Genomic DNA, 19735 nt, shown 5'->3' on the forward strand with positions numbered 1-19735 from the left:
TGAAATTAAATCATTTACCAATATTGCTTTAGATGCTAGAGATCTTATGTTTAAGAGACCACATTTAATCTTCCTATTTTGTTGCACTGTAGTAGTTGTTACATTTACTTTTATTAGGTTATTATGTATGACACCTCTATTAGGTTTTACCTTAAATTGTCCTTGGGCAGACACACACACCGCTAATATTGGGTATTTTATTGGGTTCGGGATTCCTATGGATGACTGCCTAGGAGAGAGCGCAGAGAAGCGTGTAAGACTGCGACTCCGCCTCCTGGTCTCAACTCCAGTTTGTCATGGATTAAGTCCACAAAGCCCTGAAATGTTTGCCGAAATTAGATCTGCACCTTCCAAAGTAGGATGAATGCCGTCTCTCTTAATCAGACCAGGTTTTCCCCAGAAGGCTGTCCAATTATTTACGAAGCCCACATTGTTTGCTGGGCACCACCAAGACAACCAGCGCTGAAATGATGACATGCGGCTATACATGTCATCATTGATCAGATTGGGGAGGGGACCAGAGAAGATTACGGTGTCCGACATTGTTTTAGCATAACTACACACCGACTCCACATTAAGTTTGGTGCATTCTGATTGGCGTAAACGAACATCATTACCACCGACGTGAATAACAATCCTACCGTATTTATGTTTATTTTTAGCCAGCAGTTTAAGATGCGCCTCAACGTCGCCCGCTCTGGCCCCCGGAATGCATGTGACTGTGGAGGCTTCGGTCTCTAGATTCACATGTCTCATAATAGAGCTACCAATAACCAAAGTTGGCTTCTCAGCGGGTGTCTCGCTGAGTGGGGAATATCTGTTAGATACGTGAACGGGTTGGTGGGGACCTGCAGGTTTCGCGTTATGCCCCTTCTGAACAGTCACCCAGCCTCCCTGCTGCTCGGGAGTTGCCGGGGGACGGCTAAGAGGAGCTATCTTTTGCCGGTCCGCACATGCTAACATGGGCTTTACTTTAGCTGAGTTACTTTCTAAGATGAGGAGCCGGGCTTCTATGGCTATGATTCCCGCCTCCAATCTAACAACTATACTACATTTAACACATGTATCCTTACCAGTAAAGGAGACCGGGAAGTAACCAAACATGAGACAGGAAGAGCAGGAAATAGCACCAGAGGGTGGGGAAAGAGCCATGGCTAGCTATCAAGCTAAAGTAGCTACCGTTAGCAAACCCGAAAAGAGTGTAGGCAACTGTGGAGTTACAGTCACTAAGAGAAGGAGAGTTGTGAGTGCTTAAGCTGTAGTAACGTGTGATTACAACGTCAGGCAGTTGCCGTGATCAAGAGTTTTAAAACGATCGATTAGGTTTAAGTTAATAAGCTATCAGCAACAGAACAGGCACACGGGATACCCGGAGATGACAACAACAACAACCGGAAGTTACAACGTGCTCACCGCAATAGGTTCCTCCTTCCGCTGTAATGTGATGTGATGTGATGTGATGTGTTGGAGATCCTTGTAAAATGTTTTGACATATTGACTTCAAGAAACTTGAATTTCTCCATGCCTTCCATTTCTCCACACATATGGTGGAATTCCTTATTTTTTCTCCTGCAGTCAACTCCTTGGTTTTAGAGGTTTTAAGGTCCAGGTTGTTGTCCTAACACCACTCAGATTATTCCCTTGACTAGATAGACTCATTCTCAAGTCACTCTCCATCTTCTATATTGCAACCAATATCCTGCTACAAGATCCTCATGACATGTAGAAGCTGGCTTTTTTCAGCGTACTCAAAGAAAGGTTCCACCGAGATTTGAACTCTGATCACTGGATTCAAAGTCCAGAGTGCTAACCATTACACCATGGAACCACATGAAATGTCCACACTGTATTCAAATAAATTGTATCTTTACACAGAGACTCACACACGAAACTAACTCATCTCTCTGCCACTTCACCTTCAACTGCAAACTGCACCAGTATGCGCCAAGGTCATAGTTGGTTGAAACAAACAGAACAATATCCTTTGAAATGAGCAGAGAGGCAATTTTGTGCTCAACAGACCACACCTCTCCTATACCTGGCTGCGGCCCAAGATGTGTTGTTTTGGCTCCTCGAGTTACTCAAAGGGCTCTTCCCAAATCTTGACATGTTCCCCGGCCAGGGTCAGTAGACGAGTGAATGTTGAAGCTTTGCAAGACAACTGTTGTTTGATGATTACCTTCCGCATCAATACACAGGCTGAACAATTTAAGCTTGTATGCACACCTCCATAGCTCAGTTGGAAGATTTGAGGACTGTAGGTTGTTAATTGCAGCAACGTTTGCATCGGCTACACTTTAGCACTTGTGATTACGGGATGCATCGTCCTATGTAAATATGGCCTTGTGAACAGGGTTAAAATGGAAAGAGAGAATCTGCTGATCCAAAGCATTTACAATTAGCAGAGGATGGTTTCGATCCATCGACCTCTGGGTTATGGGCCCAGCACGCTTCCGCTGCGCCACTCTGCTGGATGTTTAGCACTCCAAGGCTGGCAAAAATGTACTGTACTCATTGTCGGCCGTTTCAATTTTCAACCTTGACAAAGGCAGCGCATTCCAGATCCAATCGTTCTTCTTTACCTTTTGCAATAGAGGCCCTTAAAAAATAAAATTCCAGGTGGTTTTCCTTTTACGTTCATTGTGTCTGAGGCACTGACGATAGTCTGTTGAGTAAGCATGTACCTAATCAAAGCAAGGTTCCACCGAGATTTGAACTCGGATCGCTGGATTCAGAGTCCAAAGTGCTAACCATTACACCATGGAACCACACTGAATGTCAGCACAATGTCTGCACAATCTATCGTTTTATGCGGGAGTTGTTTTGAATGAAACGGCCGTGAAATTCAGTAAGTAAAGAGTGTTCCCTGACCGGGAATCGAACCCGGGCCGCGGCGGTGAGAGCGCCGAATCCTAGCCACTAGACCACCAGGGAATGCTGTATCTGTATGTGAAGCTTTTGAAACGGAATGCATAGAATGTATGACAGCTGGCAGCTGGAGAGTAGTGCAAACAGCTCCAATAGAGTTCAATATCTAGCTCTTAACAGTAATGTAATGTAGTGTGGAGGTAAAGTTCAGAGTGAGCAAGTTACCACTCATCCCCTTGTTTCTTCACAAAGTTTCTCTGGGAGCCTGGCTTGTTTTAGTTCCTCGGGGAAGTAGAGTCTTTGCTGGGCCTTTTTAACCCGGTGTGATGTGTTGGAGATCCTTGTAAAATGTTTTGACATATTGACTTCAAGAAACTTGAATTTCTCCATGCCTTCCATTTCTCCACACATATGGTGGAATTCCTTCTTTTTTCTCCTGCAGTCAACTCCTTGGTTTTAGAGGTTTTAAGGTCCAGGTTGTTGTCCTAACACCACTCAGATTATTCCCTTGACTAGATAGACTCATTCTCAAGTCACTCTCCATCTTCTATATTGCAACCAATATCCTGCTACAAGATCCTCATGACATGTAGAAGCTGGCTTTTTTCAGCGTACTCAAAGAAAGGTTCCACCGAGATTTGAACTCGGATCACTGGATTCAAAGTCCAGAGTGCTAACCATTACACCATGGAACCACATGAAATGTCCACACTGTATTCAAAGAAATTGTATCTTTACACAGAGACTCACACACGAAACTAACTCATCTCTCTGCCACTTCACCTTCAACTGCAAACTGCACCAGTATGCGCCAAGGTCATAGTTGGTTGAAACAAACAGAACAATATCCTTTGAAATGAGCAGAGAGGCAATTTTGTGCTCAACAGACCACACCTCTCCTATACCTGGCTGCGGCCCAAGATGTGTTGTTTTGGCTCCTCGAGTTACTCAAAGGGCTCTTCCCAAATCTTGACATGTTCCCCGGCCAGGGTCAGTAGACGAGTGAATGTTGAAGCTTTGCAAGACAACTGTTGTTTGATGATTACCTTCCGCATCAATACACAGGCTGAACAATTTAAGCTTGTATGCACACCTCCATAGCTCAGTTGGAAGATTGGAGGACTATAGGTTGTTAATTGCAGCAACGTTTGCATCGGCTACACTTTAGCACTTGTGATTACGGGTGCATCGTCCTATGTAAATATGGCCTTGTGAACAGGGTTAAAATGGAAAGAGAGAATCTGCTGATCCAAAGCATTTACAATTAGCAGAGGATGGTTTCGATCCATCGACCTCTGGGTTATGGGCCCAGCACGCTTCCGCTGCGCCACTCTGCTGGATGTTTAGCACTCCAAGGCTGGCAAAAATGTACTGTACTCATTGTCGGCCGTTTCAATTTTCAACCTTGACAAAGGCAGCGCATTCCAGATCCAATCGTTCTTCTTTACCTTTTGCAATAGAGGCCCTTAAAAAATAAAATTCCAGGTGGTTTTCCTTTTACGTTCATTGTGTCTGAGGCACTGACGATAGTCTGTTGAGTAAGCATGTACCTAATCAAAGCAAGGTTCCACCGAGATTTGAACTCGGATCGCTGGATTCAGAGTCCAAAGTGCTAACCATTACACCATGGAACCACACGGAATGTCAGCACAATGTCTGCACAATCTATCGTTTTATGCGGGAGTTGTTTTGAATGAAACGGCCGTGAAATTCAGTAAGTAAAGAGTGTTCCCTGACCGGGAATCGAACCCGGGCCGCGGCGGTGAGAGCGCCGAATCCTAGCCACTAGACCACCAGGGAATGCTGTATCTGTATGTGAAGCTTTTGAAACGGAATGCATGGAATGTATGACAGCTGGCAGCTGGAGAGTAGTGCAAACAGCTCCAATAGAGTTCAATATCTAGCTCTTAACAGTAATGTAATGTAGTGTGGAGGTAAAGTTCAGAGTGAGCAAGTTACCACTCATCCCCTTGTTTCTTCACAAAGTTTCTCTGGGAGCCTGGCTTGTTTTAGTTCCTCGGGGAAGTAGAGTCTTTGCTGGGCCTTTTTAACCCGGTGTGATGTGTTGGAGATCCTTGTAAAATGTTTTGACATATTGACTTCAAGAAACTTGAATTTCTCCATGCCTTCCATTTCTCCACACATATGGTGGAATTCCTTCTTTTTTCTCCTGCAGTCAACTCCTTGGTTTTAGAGGTTTTAAGGTCCAGGTTGTTGTCCTAACACCACTCAGATTATTCCCTTGACTAGATAGACTCATTCTCAAGTCACTCTCCATCTTCTATATTGCAACCAATATCCTGCTACAAGATCCTCATGACATGTAGAAGCTGGCTTTTTTCAGCGTACTCAAAGAAAGGTTCCACCGAGATTTGAACTCGGATCACTGGATTCAAAGTCCAGAGTGCTAACCATTACACCATGGAACCACATGAAATGTCCACACTGTATTCAAAGAAATTGTATCTTTACACAGAGACTCACACACGAAACTAACTCATCTCTCTGCCACTTCACCTTCAACTGCAAACTGCACCAGTATGCGCCAAGGTCATAGTTGGTTGAAACAAACAGAACAATATCCTTTGAAATGAGCAGAGAGGCAATTTTGTGCTCAACAGACCACACCTCTCCTATACCTGGCTGCGGCCCAAGATGTGTTGTTTTGGCTCCTCGAGTTACTCAAAGGGCTCTTCCCAAATCTTGACATGTTCCCCGGCCAGGGTCAGTAGACGAGTGAATGTTGAAGCTTTGCAAGACAACTGTTGTTTGATGATTACCTTCCGCATCAATACACAGGCTGAACAATTTAAGCTTGTATGCACACCTCCATAGCTCAGTTTGAAGATTGGAGGACTATAGGTTGTTAATTGCAGAAATGTTTGCATCGGCTACACTTTAGCACTTGCGATTACGGATGCATCGTCCTATGTAAATATGGCCTTGTGAACAGGGTTAAAATGGAAAGAGAGAATCTGCTGATCCAAAGCATTTACAATTAGCAGAGGATGGTTTCGATCCATCGACCTCTGGGTTATGGGCCCAGCACGCTTCCGCTGCGCCACTCTGCTGGATGTTTAGCACTCCAAGGCTGGCAAAAATGTACTGTACTCATTGTCGGCCGTTTCAATTTTCAACCTTGACAAAGGCAGCGCATTCCAGACTATGAGCTACCACTAAACAACTCACAGTCTGAAAAGTACCATTAATAAAAACCCTGAACGTTTACTTTTCGTTTTAAACGGGGAGGCATAATATGACACAACACCGGCCCTCGGCATAGGTAGTATAGGCGAATGCTAAGGGCGCATCAACGAGGGTGCCAAAACAAAAACAAAAGTTAGAAATTAAAAAAATATGTTTGTTTTTTAATTTCATAACAAAATTTCCCGATTTCGGATCAGCAAAGTACATCTTATTATCTTATACTAACAGAACTATGCCTATATTGCGTACAGCGCCCATAAACTATGGCACACCCCCCCCAAAAAAATCAAGTTGAACTGCCCCAGCCCCAGTAAAAACCAGGGGTTTATGTGAAATTGTTCTTTTTTTGAAATAATGGTTTTAGTGCACAATAATAGGTTTTCATTTTGTATTTGTGTTAATTTAAAATAAATCAAACTCCCAAAAAACGTATACAGCTGTGCTTTTATTAAGATTGGAATTTACTGTGTAAGCGGCCGCGGGGGGAGAGCTTTAGAGAGCTCTCTCCTGAAAGACTGAGCGGCTCTGATAACCTCAGCTCAGTGAGGTAACGGCACACCTTTATATGATCATTATAGTTATAAAAAAATATTTAGCGCCAGCTGAAATCTTGCCTCGGGCAGCAAATTGGTCTGGGCCGGCCTGATTCTAGCTCACACCAGTGAGTGAATGACAATGTTTACAAATGGACAGCTGTATTTACGTTGCTCTGCAAATGTGAACTCAGCTTTTTGCAAACAATGTGTCTTGTGATAACCTGTAACTATGACGAACATTTGATGACATTAAATAACTTTTACCTTGTAGAGATCTTCTCGGAACAGAACCAGCTTACTCCTCCGATGCGGGAAGAAAATATGGTGGACCCCTCCCCCCCTCTTTGTTTAAAAAAGATATTCAAATAAAGATTTTTTGCAATTTGTTCTGCTTTTCATCTTGTCCATTAAAGTGCCATATTGTTGAAGTTAAATTACGATACTATTAAAAGTAGGGTTTTGAGTCCGACCATTTTGTTTTGTGACTTATTGTAAGTCGCTTTGGATAAAAGCGTCAGCTAAATGCAATGTAATGAATAAAATATGTATCAATAATAAGAAGCTGAGTAATCGGCTGCAGAGCAAGCTGCTGACGTATGTGCTCAGTGGGCGGAGTTACAGAGATAAACATAACTCTTTTCTTAACATGATTGAGACTTATAGAACGTAAACCCCTCAAGATTAAAATAGTTCTACATGATTGATTGATGTTTCGATGAGAAACATGAATACATTCTGTCTCATATATTAACTGCATATTTGCAAATTGAACAACTCCACTTTCCCCTTTTTTCTGTGTACTAATATAGCGCTTTCTTACAGTGAAAGCGCTAAGGTTTTGTCGGCTAAAGTGAAGGGGAGGAGTCCCGAAAATATGTGAACATGGAGATAGGAACACAACAACCAATACATTGAGGGAGTCAGAGAAAAGTGTATTTTTTATTCTTAATTAACAACAAATTCCAACATATTCTTTAATTGAGGGGGAGAAGGAGACAGGGGTGGCACCAACCTAATAACCTATGTGTCTAACAAAGTTTTACCCACGAAATGTTGAGGGTACCCCAAATGTACCCATATCCTCAACCTCCCACCACACACACATTTAAACATAAACATAAACTGTAATGAAGGAATCACAGAAGAATCACCAAAGAGATGCTTTGGAGTCAGTAGCAGGTCAGAGAGACAAAAGGCTTCTTGGATTGCTTCCTTTATTACTGCTAAGGGTGAGGGGATCCAATCAGCAGTCAGTCTGAGGTGACAAGCAGGCACTGATCAGCTGTTGATTACCTGGAGTGAAGAAAGGGGAAGAAGAGAAAAGAGAGCCGGAGGGAAAAACAAAACCCAGCCTGCCTGTTTCGTAACACACACACACACACACACACACACACACACACACACACACACACACACACACACACACACACACACACACACACACACACACACACACACACACACACACACACACACACACACACACACACACACACACACACACACACACACACAGGTTAATGCATTTGGTCTATGGTTGAATAAGAAGCCGTTAGCGACGGATGATTAATCTGCAGAAGCTCTTAGTCGACTCGTGGACTTCGTGGTGAGGTAGTGGAACAAAAGTGTGTAGGAAGAGAAGACTTGATGTTCATTTGTTCAGGGCGTTTGTGGGAGTGTGTGGAGGAATGTCTTTAATCTGCCTCTGTCATGTCAATAGGAACGACCTGATAGATAAAAGGAGCCGATGAGCACACTCTGTTCTGGCTTTCCTTAATCAAAATGACCCGCCTGCTCGGGGCATTCAACCGAGTGTGAACACGACTGCTGTCTCGATAGGTTTAATGACTCCTCATCGCTAATCCTTTCAATTCAGAAGCTTTTTCTTTGTATGGATACGTTTGGGTGAGACCAGTTTCATATCAAATCTGTGTGCAAAGTGTCACCTCCGAGGAAACCCAACCTCCTTATACGTAGTACACGTAATAGGTGTGGCTACATTCAGTGCATTATCCCTACATGTCTACCGAGCAACGCACACGAGGTATAGTGGATTATATTTATTCACATTAGGCTAAGTGTATCAACTCGGTTCCTAAAGACATTTCAGAAAACGAATTACGCTCGTACACCGATAGTACCCCCCCGTTATCAAAACACTAAGGTTGAGAATGTGAACTCGACAGCTTGCTATTAATGTCAGCGCCAGACACGTGCTAATAAATAACCGTGCGCCTGGCATGAGGACGAGGAAGACTCTCACACGGAACAAAACATCGCAAGACACTATAACAAGCGCACCTTGGTGAATAATTGATCTAATTAAGAAAAATGAACTACTTTAGCATTTAGCATTAACCTAATTAACAACATCATGAATGCGAAAACTATTTGAGTGTTTTTGTTTTGGAGCTACAAAAATGGTTTTGCTGGTAACCTTTTGCTCACTAGGGGGCAGATCAATATCAAACAAGTTCAATACTTCATTAAGTTCACAACACTAGACTATTCAATTATTATCACACACACACACACACACACACACACACACACACACACACACACACACACCACACACACACACACACACACACACACACACACACACACACACACACACACACACACACACACACACACACACACACACACACACACACACACACACACACACACACACACACACACACACACACACACACACACACACACACACACACACACACACACACACACACACCATGTATACATTGACTTACATGCATTTCCTGGAGACTTATCCTAACCTTAACCAAGTCTTCACCCTAAAATGAATGACCTCCTACACGTGACTGTGTAAACAGATGTAGGTCCCCAGTCCCCACAAGTATAGTAATGATAGGCCATGCACATGCACATGCACACACACACACACACACACACACACACACACACACACACACACACACACACACACACACACACACACACACACACACACACACACACACACACACACACACACACACACACACACACACACACACACACACACACACACACACACACACACACACACACACACACACACACACACACACACACACACACACACACACACACACACACACACACCCTCAGAGCTCTCCCAGACACATCCAAGTGACAGGTAGAGGACACATCAGAAAGAATAAAAGATGACTTCTGAAGGAACCGAGTGTCCCCAGTGATGCAAAAACACAGTATGTATAATCAGCCATTATGACAGAAGAACAAGAAGTCTTAATGTCCTCGCAAGTTTAAAATACCCCAAACATGGTTGTGTTCTCTCGAACCCTAAACCCTACTACAACGCTGGTTATCTGCTGGGATCTGAGCTGCCGCTTCACATCAGAGCTTCTCTTCTGCACGAGACGGATCAGCTCAGTGACCGTCTCCTCACTGTCCTCCACTGCTTTATCAGCAGAGCCATTGACGGCCTGCACCTCCTGCTGAAGCCGCTTCACCTCCTTCTCTCTGTCCTGGATCCTCTGCTGGATGTTTAGTCGACTCCCCTCCAGCTCTCTCTGCCTCCTCTCTGCTGCAGCCGACACCGTGTCGTGGCCTTTGTGTTCTTCCACAGAGCAGAGACAACAGATACTCTGCTGATCAGTGCGGCAGAACAGCTTCATCACCTCGCCGTGACGAGAGCAGATGTTCTCCTGGAGCTTCTTGGAGGGCTCCACCAGCTTGTGTTTCTTAAACGTAGCTGCGTGTTACGTACTCCCCCCCCTTTTGTTGTTCTCTCTGCTGTGCAGGTACACCTGGCTCCGCCTTCCCCAGGTGTTCCCAGTTGCCAATCAGCCGAGCATAAAAGAGGAGACTGAAGGAGAAGGAGGAGGCCGATCACTACTCCGGATGTCTCTGCTGTGTCAGCTCTTTTGCCTTTTTGTTGTGTTTCCTGGAGGACCTGTTAGTATTAGGTTTTCGCGGCTTTATTTCTCCCGTTAGGTTCTGTGTGATTTTGGGTAGCGGAGGAAGGCTCTGGATCCTACGGCCCGTGGTGTGGTTGGCCCAAGTCCCCTCCGTCTGTTTGTTTGTTTGTTTTACCTGTCCTCCAGTGTATGTTTTATGATTGTGGCAATAAATGTACGATCACAGTTTAGTGCCTACGTGTTGTGTACTTTTGTTTTATGTTGCGGACTGCCTCAGGAGCCACTACTATTGAGTAGGGAGGCGGGTCGTAACACTGCGTCATGATGAGGCTGGAGGTGTTTCTCACAGTAAGAGGCCAGGCACTGCAGACAGGACTTACAGGCTTTCCGTTTCCTCCCAGTGCAGATATCACAGGCCACGTCTCCAGCTCCAGCATAGCAGAGATCAGCAGGAGCCGCTTGGAGTCCAGTCTTCTTCAGCTCCTCCTCTAAATCTGCTAGCATGATGTTCTTCAGCAGGACAGGCCTCGGTGAGAAGCTATTTCTACACTGAGGGCAGCTGTAGACTTCCTTCTCATCCTCTCCATCCCAGTGGGTTTTAATACAGTCCATGCAGTAGTTGTGTCCACAGGCAGTAGCCACCGGATCCTTCAGTAGATCGAGACAGATCGAACAAGAGAAGGTTTGGAGGCGTGTGGCGCAGTGGATAGAGCCTTGGTGTTCGGATCAGGGGGTTCAAACCCCACTGCAGTCAGCATGACGTTGTGTCCCTGAGACCCTTCACCCCAAAGTGCTCCTGTGGGGATTGCCCACAGTATTGAGAATGTAAGTCGCTTTGGATAAAAGCATCTAACATGTAATGTTTCCCGGTCCAGCTGAACTCCTCCCTGCGCCATCTCACCTCTCAGTGAAAGTCACGGACTGCAGACAGAAGGTCAAATATCCACTTTCTCTGACAGACAACAAATCTCCCCTCCTTCTGCTTCTGCTCGCTCAATGAGGAATGAGGAAACAGCTTTCTCATTGAACATGTTGCTCGTTACAACCTGTGAAGGGGAGGGAACATTGAACTACCTTGATAGGGTGTAGCTCAGTGTGTTTGAGAGCAGGAAGAAAGGCGAACGGGTTTGACTGCTTTCAACAAAGAGAAGCATGCTGAGAGGTGTGCTATCTGTCATAACAAGCTGCAGTAAGAGCATTCAGACATAAAGATATGACATATCATCCATTCTGTTCAGATCTCCAAGTGAAGTTAATGTTCTTTCCAACGAAGAATAAAAACGATGTGTCCCTGTGTGTGCTTGCCTCTGTATTTAAAACGTGTTGACATTTGGGGTGAGATTCGTTAAAGCAACTATAAACGGGGGTTACCGGTTTCCGCGGTAACTCCCACATGACGTGAATACAGCAAAACAAAAACCAACAGAGGAATCCAAAAAGACACCACAGTCAAACTCAGAGATTGAGCTTGTAATGAAGAAACACGATATAAAAGCGTTCTGCTTCTTTGTTTTCTCTCCCTCCTCGTCTCCGATGTCCTTTCCACATCGCCGGGGTCGCTCAGCCTGGAGGTGGCCGACTGGATGTTCAGTCATCTCTCAGAAGACGAGCCGAGTTGATCCGAACTGACAGAGCGACTTGAGGCGAACACGCCGCTAATTGGGAGCGAGAAGGCGTGTGTGGCCCGAAATCTGTGTTGGGGGGATGACGGAGCATTTGGCTTCATGCTGGTTGCCGTGTGGATGGAAACGGAGGATTACAGCAGTTCCTGTATCCGCCAATAATACTTAAAACAAAGATGGGAGGACGATACAGTCCAGAATGGTTTAGGCCCAAAATACATTTCTGATCTCCTGCTAAACTATGAGCCATCCAGATCTCTCAGGTCTTCAGGGACTGGTCAGCTTTCTGTCCCCAGAGTCAGAACTAAACATGGAGAAGCAGCGTTCAGTTATTATGCTCCAAACATCTGGAACAAACTCCCAGAAACCTGCAGGTCCGCTGCAACTCTGACTACTTTTAAATCCAGGCTGAAGACTTTTCTTTTTGTCGCTGCTTTTAATTGAACTATTCATATCTTACACTGCACTGTAACTTTTATCCATGTACTTGTCCTTTTAATGTTTATTTTATTAGCTTTTCTCTTTTAATGCTTAATGTCTTTCATTTTTTGTAAAGCACTTTGAATTGCCTTGCGTTGAAAAGTGCTATATAAATAAACTTGCCTTGCCTTGCAAGCACACTAGCTCCAAGTAGGTCGTGTCCTCAATTCAACAGTTTGATCGCTTCAATTAGAAACGTTATAGGAGGAGTTTTTCTCAGGTTTGATCTGACTTCAAGACCCAGAACATTTCTAGGTTCCTTAGTCCTACTTTCCTCTTTTTCGTAGCATGTAACGATGCAAAACACATCAAGATTGCATAAAAGTGTTGTATTTGTTTACATTTTTAATAAACCTTAAATGCAGTCTCAAAACGTAATGGTGAATATGGAAAAAACTTAATTTAAAGTATTTTTTCTTGGCTGAACTGAGCCTCAGACTGGATATTTGATCATGTGGAAGCCACACTCACATAGTTAGCCAGCAGCTAGTTCAGTGTTGGATTGGATAATCAGTTCTGTAAGCTCCAATGTGATGAGTGAACCAGCAGCGCTACAGTGAACAGCTTCTGCCCAGGATACTGAGAGATTCGAATGAACCCATAAAAAAGTGCTGTTCGGAAGCCGAGAGTAAAGGTGTTTACGAATCCAAAATTGTACGATGTTTGTTAATTTCATAAAAAAACATCTACTTTCTGCAACATGTGGCAAGGTGTGTTTGAAATCTCTTCTTCTTCTTTGGTTGTTTGTGAACGGTCGCCTCCGTCATGGATGTGACAGGCAGACGGAGGGAAGCCAGGGAACAGACGGGAGAGGTGTGACTGAATCAATCTGTCAGGATGGATCTGTTGAGAGTTTCTCAGAGCTTCTTCTCTTCCTGCACCTCGTCACATCGAGTCTTTACGTATCTCTCTTTTTGTGACGCTGGATTGAATTTAAAGTGTTCGTAAAGTGCTGTCTTTCGTCTTTGGGTCGGCAACCCGCGGCTCTTTAAGCCCTCTACTCTGGGTCCCTTGAGCTTAGACAAAAATAAGAAGGAAATAAAATAAAAATATTTGTAGGACTATTTATATTTTGTTCCAATGCACCAACAGGCGTCTATTGCACGTTGATGGCTTTTCATCTACATCCATGGCCCAGTTGACTTGTTTGTCAAGTGTTCGAGGTGGACTCCCTGTGGTTTGGATTTGACTCACAGGTGCGGGTCAGAACATATCGTGGGTTCGGGAGGCTAGGTCGAACACAGAGTAAGCAGCGATCGGAGTAAAAAAACATGCCAAAATGTTGCGGGCTGTCTTTATAATCTTTTTTTTGTATTTCTGGATTCTCTCTATTAAACAAAAGGTACATTTACAGTTATATCTTTACTCAGTCAGAGTTATATTGCATCAACAGAATCAGTGGCTGTCATGGAGCATGAACACGAACACACACACCCCCCTCGCTCCACTGCTAGGCTGGCATGGGACCAAGTCCTGCACAATCACTTCAGGGGTCATTACATTGACTTACATGCATTTCCTGGAGACTTAACCTAACCAAGTCTTCACCCTAAAATGAATGATCCCCCTCATGGGGACCTCCAATTTGTCCCCATAAGGGAGGCGAGTCCCCACACGTGACTATGTAAACAGATGTAGGTCCCCACAAGTGTAGTAATGCTAGTACACCACCCCCCCAACACACACACACACACACACACACACACACACACACACACACACACACACACACACACACACACACACACACACACACACACACACACACACACACACACACACACACACACACACAGATCAACTTAGGGTAACGTTTCTTGCTCAAGGATAATACGAGGGCTGGTATCGAACCAAAAACGTTCCAATTGAATGGCGACTGCAGTACCTCACCTCACCTCAGCATAGCTGCCAATACAACATACATCAAGCTCTGTGTTGTGATGCATGGCTGTAACACATGGATGTGTTCTCTGCATAGAACACATGGGCTTTGTAACTCCCTCAGACTGGAGGAATATACGTTATTGTGGCACAGTCCTCAGTCCCTTGTGGTTAAGGTCAGTGCATCTGCTTTGATGTTTTTCAGCTGTTGTGGCACTTTTAGGTCACGTCTGTGTCATTTCACGTGTTCATACATGAATAGGTTTAGTGTACGAGCAGCTTAGCATGAAGAGGAGGCAGATATCAGCACTTAGCTCAGCATTAAAGTCAGGGGAAATACGACCCTCTCAGGAGGCAGTTTAACGGTTTCATGCTGCAGGGGTTTGATTAGTTGCACTCGTGTTTGGTGATCTGATGAAGATCTAATCGACTGCCTCTGGGCTTACGTTTATTATCCCAGCATGCATCGAAGAAAGGTTCATACAACAGAGACATGTTTCAGGAGTCTTTTTGAAAGACGATATGTATGTTGGAGGCACATTTAAAAAAAATTAGATAATGGCTCATTTGCATATGTAAACATGCTATTTCAGAAAACTTGTAATACAAAAACCAATCGTCTTAATGTAAGTAATTAACTGGAGAAATTTCTTGCTGATATCTTTAAGTTAAAACAATTACCCTATTCACTTTTAGTGTCTCGCCTTAACTTAAATATTCTGAAGTTTCAACGTCTATGTCTTATACTGATTTAGTCGGAAATAAAAGGCAACGTATCGATTTTCTAGACATGAAACTAAAGTTCTGAGGACAATAGTGTGAATATACGTGCATACTTCTCTTGGTTTTAATACAGGAGTAAAGCTTTTCACAACTACCTTTCCGCAGAGAACAACGCTATCATTTCATAAAAGTGCCCCTGTTTACGTGGGGGAATAACGTAAACATGCACATCCGAAAGATACACGTGAAAAGGCCGATACATATCGTGACGATATCCTTACCACAATGCAGTTTGAAAGAGGTACAATCACACAGTAAATGCGTACAAAGATAGCCTTTATCAATCTTCTACTTCATGACATTCATGGTGTCTTTATACAGATGCACATGTTGATTAAAGACAAGATACTCAACATCATATCCGTCCATGTTCAAGACGAAATCACTCAATAAGCAAACATCTTATGATACACTGAGACTGAGTAACATGGTATGTTTGAACACTTTCCTTAAGGCTTACAGCTGTGGATCATAATGTTTCATTTAAGCAGCTATAAGGAAACTTTTCTGTCTCGCACATTTAGGCATGTTGTTGTTTTGCTTGAGAAGGATTTCCTTACATGTAGTACCGGGAAAAAATAATTACTTAGAATGAAAAAACTTCAATTTTATACATGCAACACAAAATATCAAGGAGAACCAATTACTTAAAATAAATATATCTGAGACGAGATAGAACATAATTTCACGCCTTACCTTTACATCCTGCTGAACATATATATACAATAAGTGTGTCCTAAAATGTCAAATGTATTTATAAAGTAAGACGTAGCTCCTAAATCAAAGATAGGATAAACCAAACAAATGATGGCACAATTTCACACATACAGTTTCACACATGATGAACACGTTGTAGTCAGTGATGTGAATATCTGTATGCCTTAAGCCAAGTGTCACCAGATCATTGCGTCTCGTATCGGCAAACGAAGCACGCTGTACAAAGCGAGTGTGTCCTCTTTCTTCTTGTCATCTCTAAACAATATTTACACAAGATTCAACAAGAAATTGACAGACATTTATCAACATCAATAAAGAAGGCAAACATTGAGAATAACATGCAAACTGCTGCATGAATAGAAGCGACATTATGCTCGGTCTCAAGCAGTTCACTATTTATTTTTAAGATCCTGTTTCGTCCAATACGTAAGTAGGTTTGGAAACCCAGCATCATTGGAGGAAGTGATCCTTCACATGCTTCCCAATGAAACTTCCGTCCTGATCAAATGTGTAGAAATAAACATCCGGCCCTCCAAGTAGCTTCATTAAAACAGATTAGCACAGTATGAAAACCATCAAAGCACAGATAAAGGGTTTCGGGCATGCACAGCACTTTTCCATTAAAGCATATCATTAAATGTACATTAACAATTATGCGTTTTGTCAGAACAGCGTGGGTTCTGAATCAGTCCAAAACAACCCTGTTTACCAGTGTCTTCTCCAGAAGCTGACCCGGGTCATTCTTTACAGTGATTTAAATCAGATTGAGTTATCAGATGGGTGGATTTGGCAAATATGGACCATAAAAGACGTTACTAGGGTTAGGGTATAAGTTGTCACGTTTTCCTCTGAGAAATAATGCTGTTGCTGATTGAAATAATTGTCCTGAAAATAGCATGCTGAGAAACCACTGGTTCTTTTTACCAAACCAAAAAATAGCCAAACCTTTTCAGACGTTCGGTTGATTGGATGGACCTAAAGAAAACCAAGCTCCGAACCTGGGGGGATAGAGCCTTCTCCATCGCTGCCCCCACCCTCTGGAACTCCCTCCCACAACACATCAGAGACTGCACTGACCCCCCCACTTTCAAAACACTGACCAACACACACCTCTTCAGACTGGCTTTTAATCTGTGAATTATGCTGTATTGCGGTTTTAATAAATTTTAAATGTTATTTTATCTTGTTCTAATAACTTTTAAATTCTATTTTATCATGTTTTATCACCACTGTAAAGCATCTTTGAGCACCTGGAAAAGCGCTTTGAAATGCAATGTATTATTATTATTGTATTATTATTATTAAAGACACGTGTAAGTTCTCTAAAGTCCTTGTACTTTTACCATTTTTCACTTAAACTCGAATTTTACAGGAATGTGAGGAAAGACTTTCAATAGGAGAACAGTTCTTTACTTAATGTGTGTGGCTTGCAAATTAAAGGACAATATCTCAAATATTAATTTGGGAAAATGTACGCTAACATTCAAAACAGTACTTCCAAGATTTTCCAAGCCGACATCAACCACACATGGGCACTAACTCAATTTAAAGTCTGCTTACCATGACGATAACAATGGCACTGATCCTCTTACATATATATCTGAATAAATATGTAAATGATGCAAATAGGTACACAAGTCGAATAGCGCTACAACACTCATGTGCATGATTCCAGGAACAACGCACTTAACAAGAGTTTGCATCGATTGCCAACAAGACTCCGTTCTTTCTTGGCTCACACCAACTACTCTAAAAACACTGATGAGAAACGGGTCTTTCTTGGCCGCCAACACAAGAGTAACCTCATACGATGGTTTGGAAATACTTAAGGTCCGCTTAAGACACTGTTTGAAGGCTTATACTTGTCACGCTAAAAGCAACATCTGCCATGAACCGATGAGGATGCCCCAACCCTTTGGTTCTCACCTCGACTTTACGCTTAAATCAACTTGTGAAACGGGTCAACCTGAAGACTGCTTTCGATTTTAGTTTTTCTTCTTTTAAGGATCCTTTGGGTCTACACATCACGTAACTGAATAACTGAATTTGAATATAGCAGATATCATCTTCAGGTAATTTACGTTAACGTTCATAAGGGTATTCCCAGATTTTCCTTTTTGGCACAAACCCAATCGAAAGTCTGCTGACAATGACGATACAAATGGCACTGATTCTCTTACATGTGTTTCTGAATAAATATGTAACTAAATAAGTACACAAGTCAAATAGCCTACATCACGTCCTTTCGAAACTCTCCTTGACAACGCAACATTAAAACACTGATTATAAATGGTCTTTCTTGGCAACAAACACAAGGATACCCTCGTAGGATGGTTTAGAAATGCTTTCCGTCCACTTAGGGTGCCTTTAGAAGGCTCACAGGGTGAATCCAAGACCAACATTTGCGATAAAACCATGAGCATGCCACCACTTTGACTTCATACTAGAAACCAATCTGTTAAACCATTCGACCATCAACCTGAGGACTGCGTTTGATTTTAATTTAGAGGTCACCTGTTGTGCAAAATCCTCTTCTTCATGTCTCTTCTACATCAACACGTGTCCCCTCTTCTCCATGTCTCTTCTACATCAACATGTGTCCCCTCTTCTCCATGTCTCTTCTACATCAACACGTGTCCCCTCTTCTCCATGTCTCTTCTACATCAACATGTGTCCCCTCTTCTTCATGTCTCTTCTACATCACCATGTGTCCCCTCTTCTTCATGTCTCTTCTACATCAACACGTGTCCCCTCTTCTTCATGTCTCTTCTTCATCAACATGTGTCCCCTCTTCTTCATGTCTCTTCTACATCACCATGTGTCCCCTCTTCTTCATCACCATGTGTCCCCTCTTCTTCATGTCTCTTCTACATCAACATGTGTCCCCTCTTCTTCATGTCTCTTCTACATCAACATGTGTCCCCTCTTCCCCATGTCTCTTCTACATCAACATGTGTCCCCTCTTCTTCATGTCTCTTCTACATCAACAAGTGTCCCCTCTTCTTAATGTCTCTTCTACATCAACATGTGTCCCCTCTTCTTCATGTCTCTTCTTCATCAACATGTGTCCCCTCTTCGTCATGTCTCTTCTACATCAACAAGTGTCCCCTCTTCTTCATGTCTCTTCTACATCAACATGTGTCCCCTCTTCTTCATGTCTCTTCTTCATCAACATGTGTCCCCTCTTCTTCATGTCTCTTCTACATCAACATGTGTCCCCTCTTCTTCATGTCTCTTCTACATCAACATGTGTCCCCTCTTCTTCATGTCTCTTCTACATCAACATGTGTCCCCTCTTCTTCATGTCTCTTCTACATCAACATGTGTCCCCTCTTCTTCATGTCTCCTCTACATCAACATGTGTCCCCTCTTCTTCACGTCTCTTCTACATCAACATGTGTCCTCTCTTCTTCATGTCTCTTCTACATCAACATGTGTCCCCTCTTCTTCATCAACATGTGTCCCCTCTTCTTCATCAACATGTGTCCCCTCTTCTTCGTGTCTCTTCTACATCAACATGTGTCCCCTCTTCCCCATGTCTCTTCTACATCAACATGTGTCCCCTCTTCTTCATGTCTCTTCTACATCAACATGTGTCCCCTCTTCTTCATGTATTTTCTACATCAACATGTGTCACCTCTTCTTCATGTCTCTTCTACATCAACATGTGTCCCCTCTTCTTCATGTCTCTTCTACATCAACATGTGTCCCCTCTTCTTCATGTCTCTTCTACATCAACATGTGTCCC

General features: G+C 43.1%; 1 protein-coding gene and 10 non-coding genes across 11 annotated transcripts in view; all 11 read right to left on the reverse strand.

Annotated features, from left to right (window-relative positions):
* The window catches only part of LOC139435663 (tripartite motif-containing protein 29-like), a 24570-nt gene extending 14233 nt beyond the window's left edge, over positions 1-10337 (reverse strand). Inside the window, exon 1 of the mRNA XM_071206410.1 lies at positions 9899-10337. Within this exon, the coding sequence (XP_071062511.1) occupies positions 9899-10261 (363 nt within the window). The 5' untranslated portion in view covers positions 10262-10337. The remainder of the gene's footprint in view (positions 1-9898) is intronic.
* trnaq-uug (transfer RNA glutamine (anticodon UUG)) lies at positions 1757-1828 on the reverse strand. Its single transcript has one exon. It is a non-coding gene; the product is annotated as a tRNA-Gln (tRNA).
* Positions 2400-2471, reverse strand: trnam-cau (transfer RNA methionine (anticodon CAU)). The gene has a single exon. It is a non-coding gene; the product is annotated as a tRNA-Met (tRNA).
* On the reverse strand, positions 2697-2768 carry trnaq-cug (transfer RNA glutamine (anticodon CUG)). The gene has a single exon. It is a non-coding gene; the product is annotated as a tRNA-Gln (tRNA).
* trnae-cuc (transfer RNA glutamic acid (anticodon CUC)) lies at positions 2863-2934 on the reverse strand. The gene has a single exon. It is a non-coding gene; the product is annotated as a tRNA-Glu (tRNA).
* Positions 3492-3563, reverse strand: trnaq-uug (transfer RNA glutamine (anticodon UUG)). The gene has a single exon. It is a non-coding gene; the product is annotated as a tRNA-Gln (tRNA).
* Positions 4134-4205, reverse strand: trnam-cau (transfer RNA methionine (anticodon CAU)). The gene has a single exon. It is a non-coding gene; the product is annotated as a tRNA-Met (tRNA).
* trnaq-cug (transfer RNA glutamine (anticodon CUG)) lies at positions 4431-4502 on the reverse strand. The gene has a single exon. It is a non-coding gene; the product is annotated as a tRNA-Gln (tRNA).
* trnae-cuc (transfer RNA glutamic acid (anticodon CUC)) lies at positions 4597-4668 on the reverse strand. The gene has a single exon. It is a non-coding gene; the product is annotated as a tRNA-Glu (tRNA).
* Positions 5226-5297, reverse strand: trnaq-uug (transfer RNA glutamine (anticodon UUG)). Its single transcript has one exon. It is a non-coding gene; the product is annotated as a tRNA-Gln (tRNA).
* Positions 5868-5939, reverse strand: trnam-cau (transfer RNA methionine (anticodon CAU)). Its single transcript has one exon. It is a non-coding gene; the product is annotated as a tRNA-Met (tRNA).
* Positions 10338-19735: the final 9398 nt, after the last annotated feature.

This window comes from Pseudochaenichthys georgianus, chromosome 17 (assembly GCF_902827115.2).
Source record: "Pseudochaenichthys georgianus chromosome 17, fPseGeo1.2, whole genome shotgun sequence".
Taxonomy (NCBI): domain Eukaryota; kingdom Metazoa; phylum Chordata; class Actinopteri; order Perciformes; family Channichthyidae; genus Pseudochaenichthys; species Pseudochaenichthys georgianus.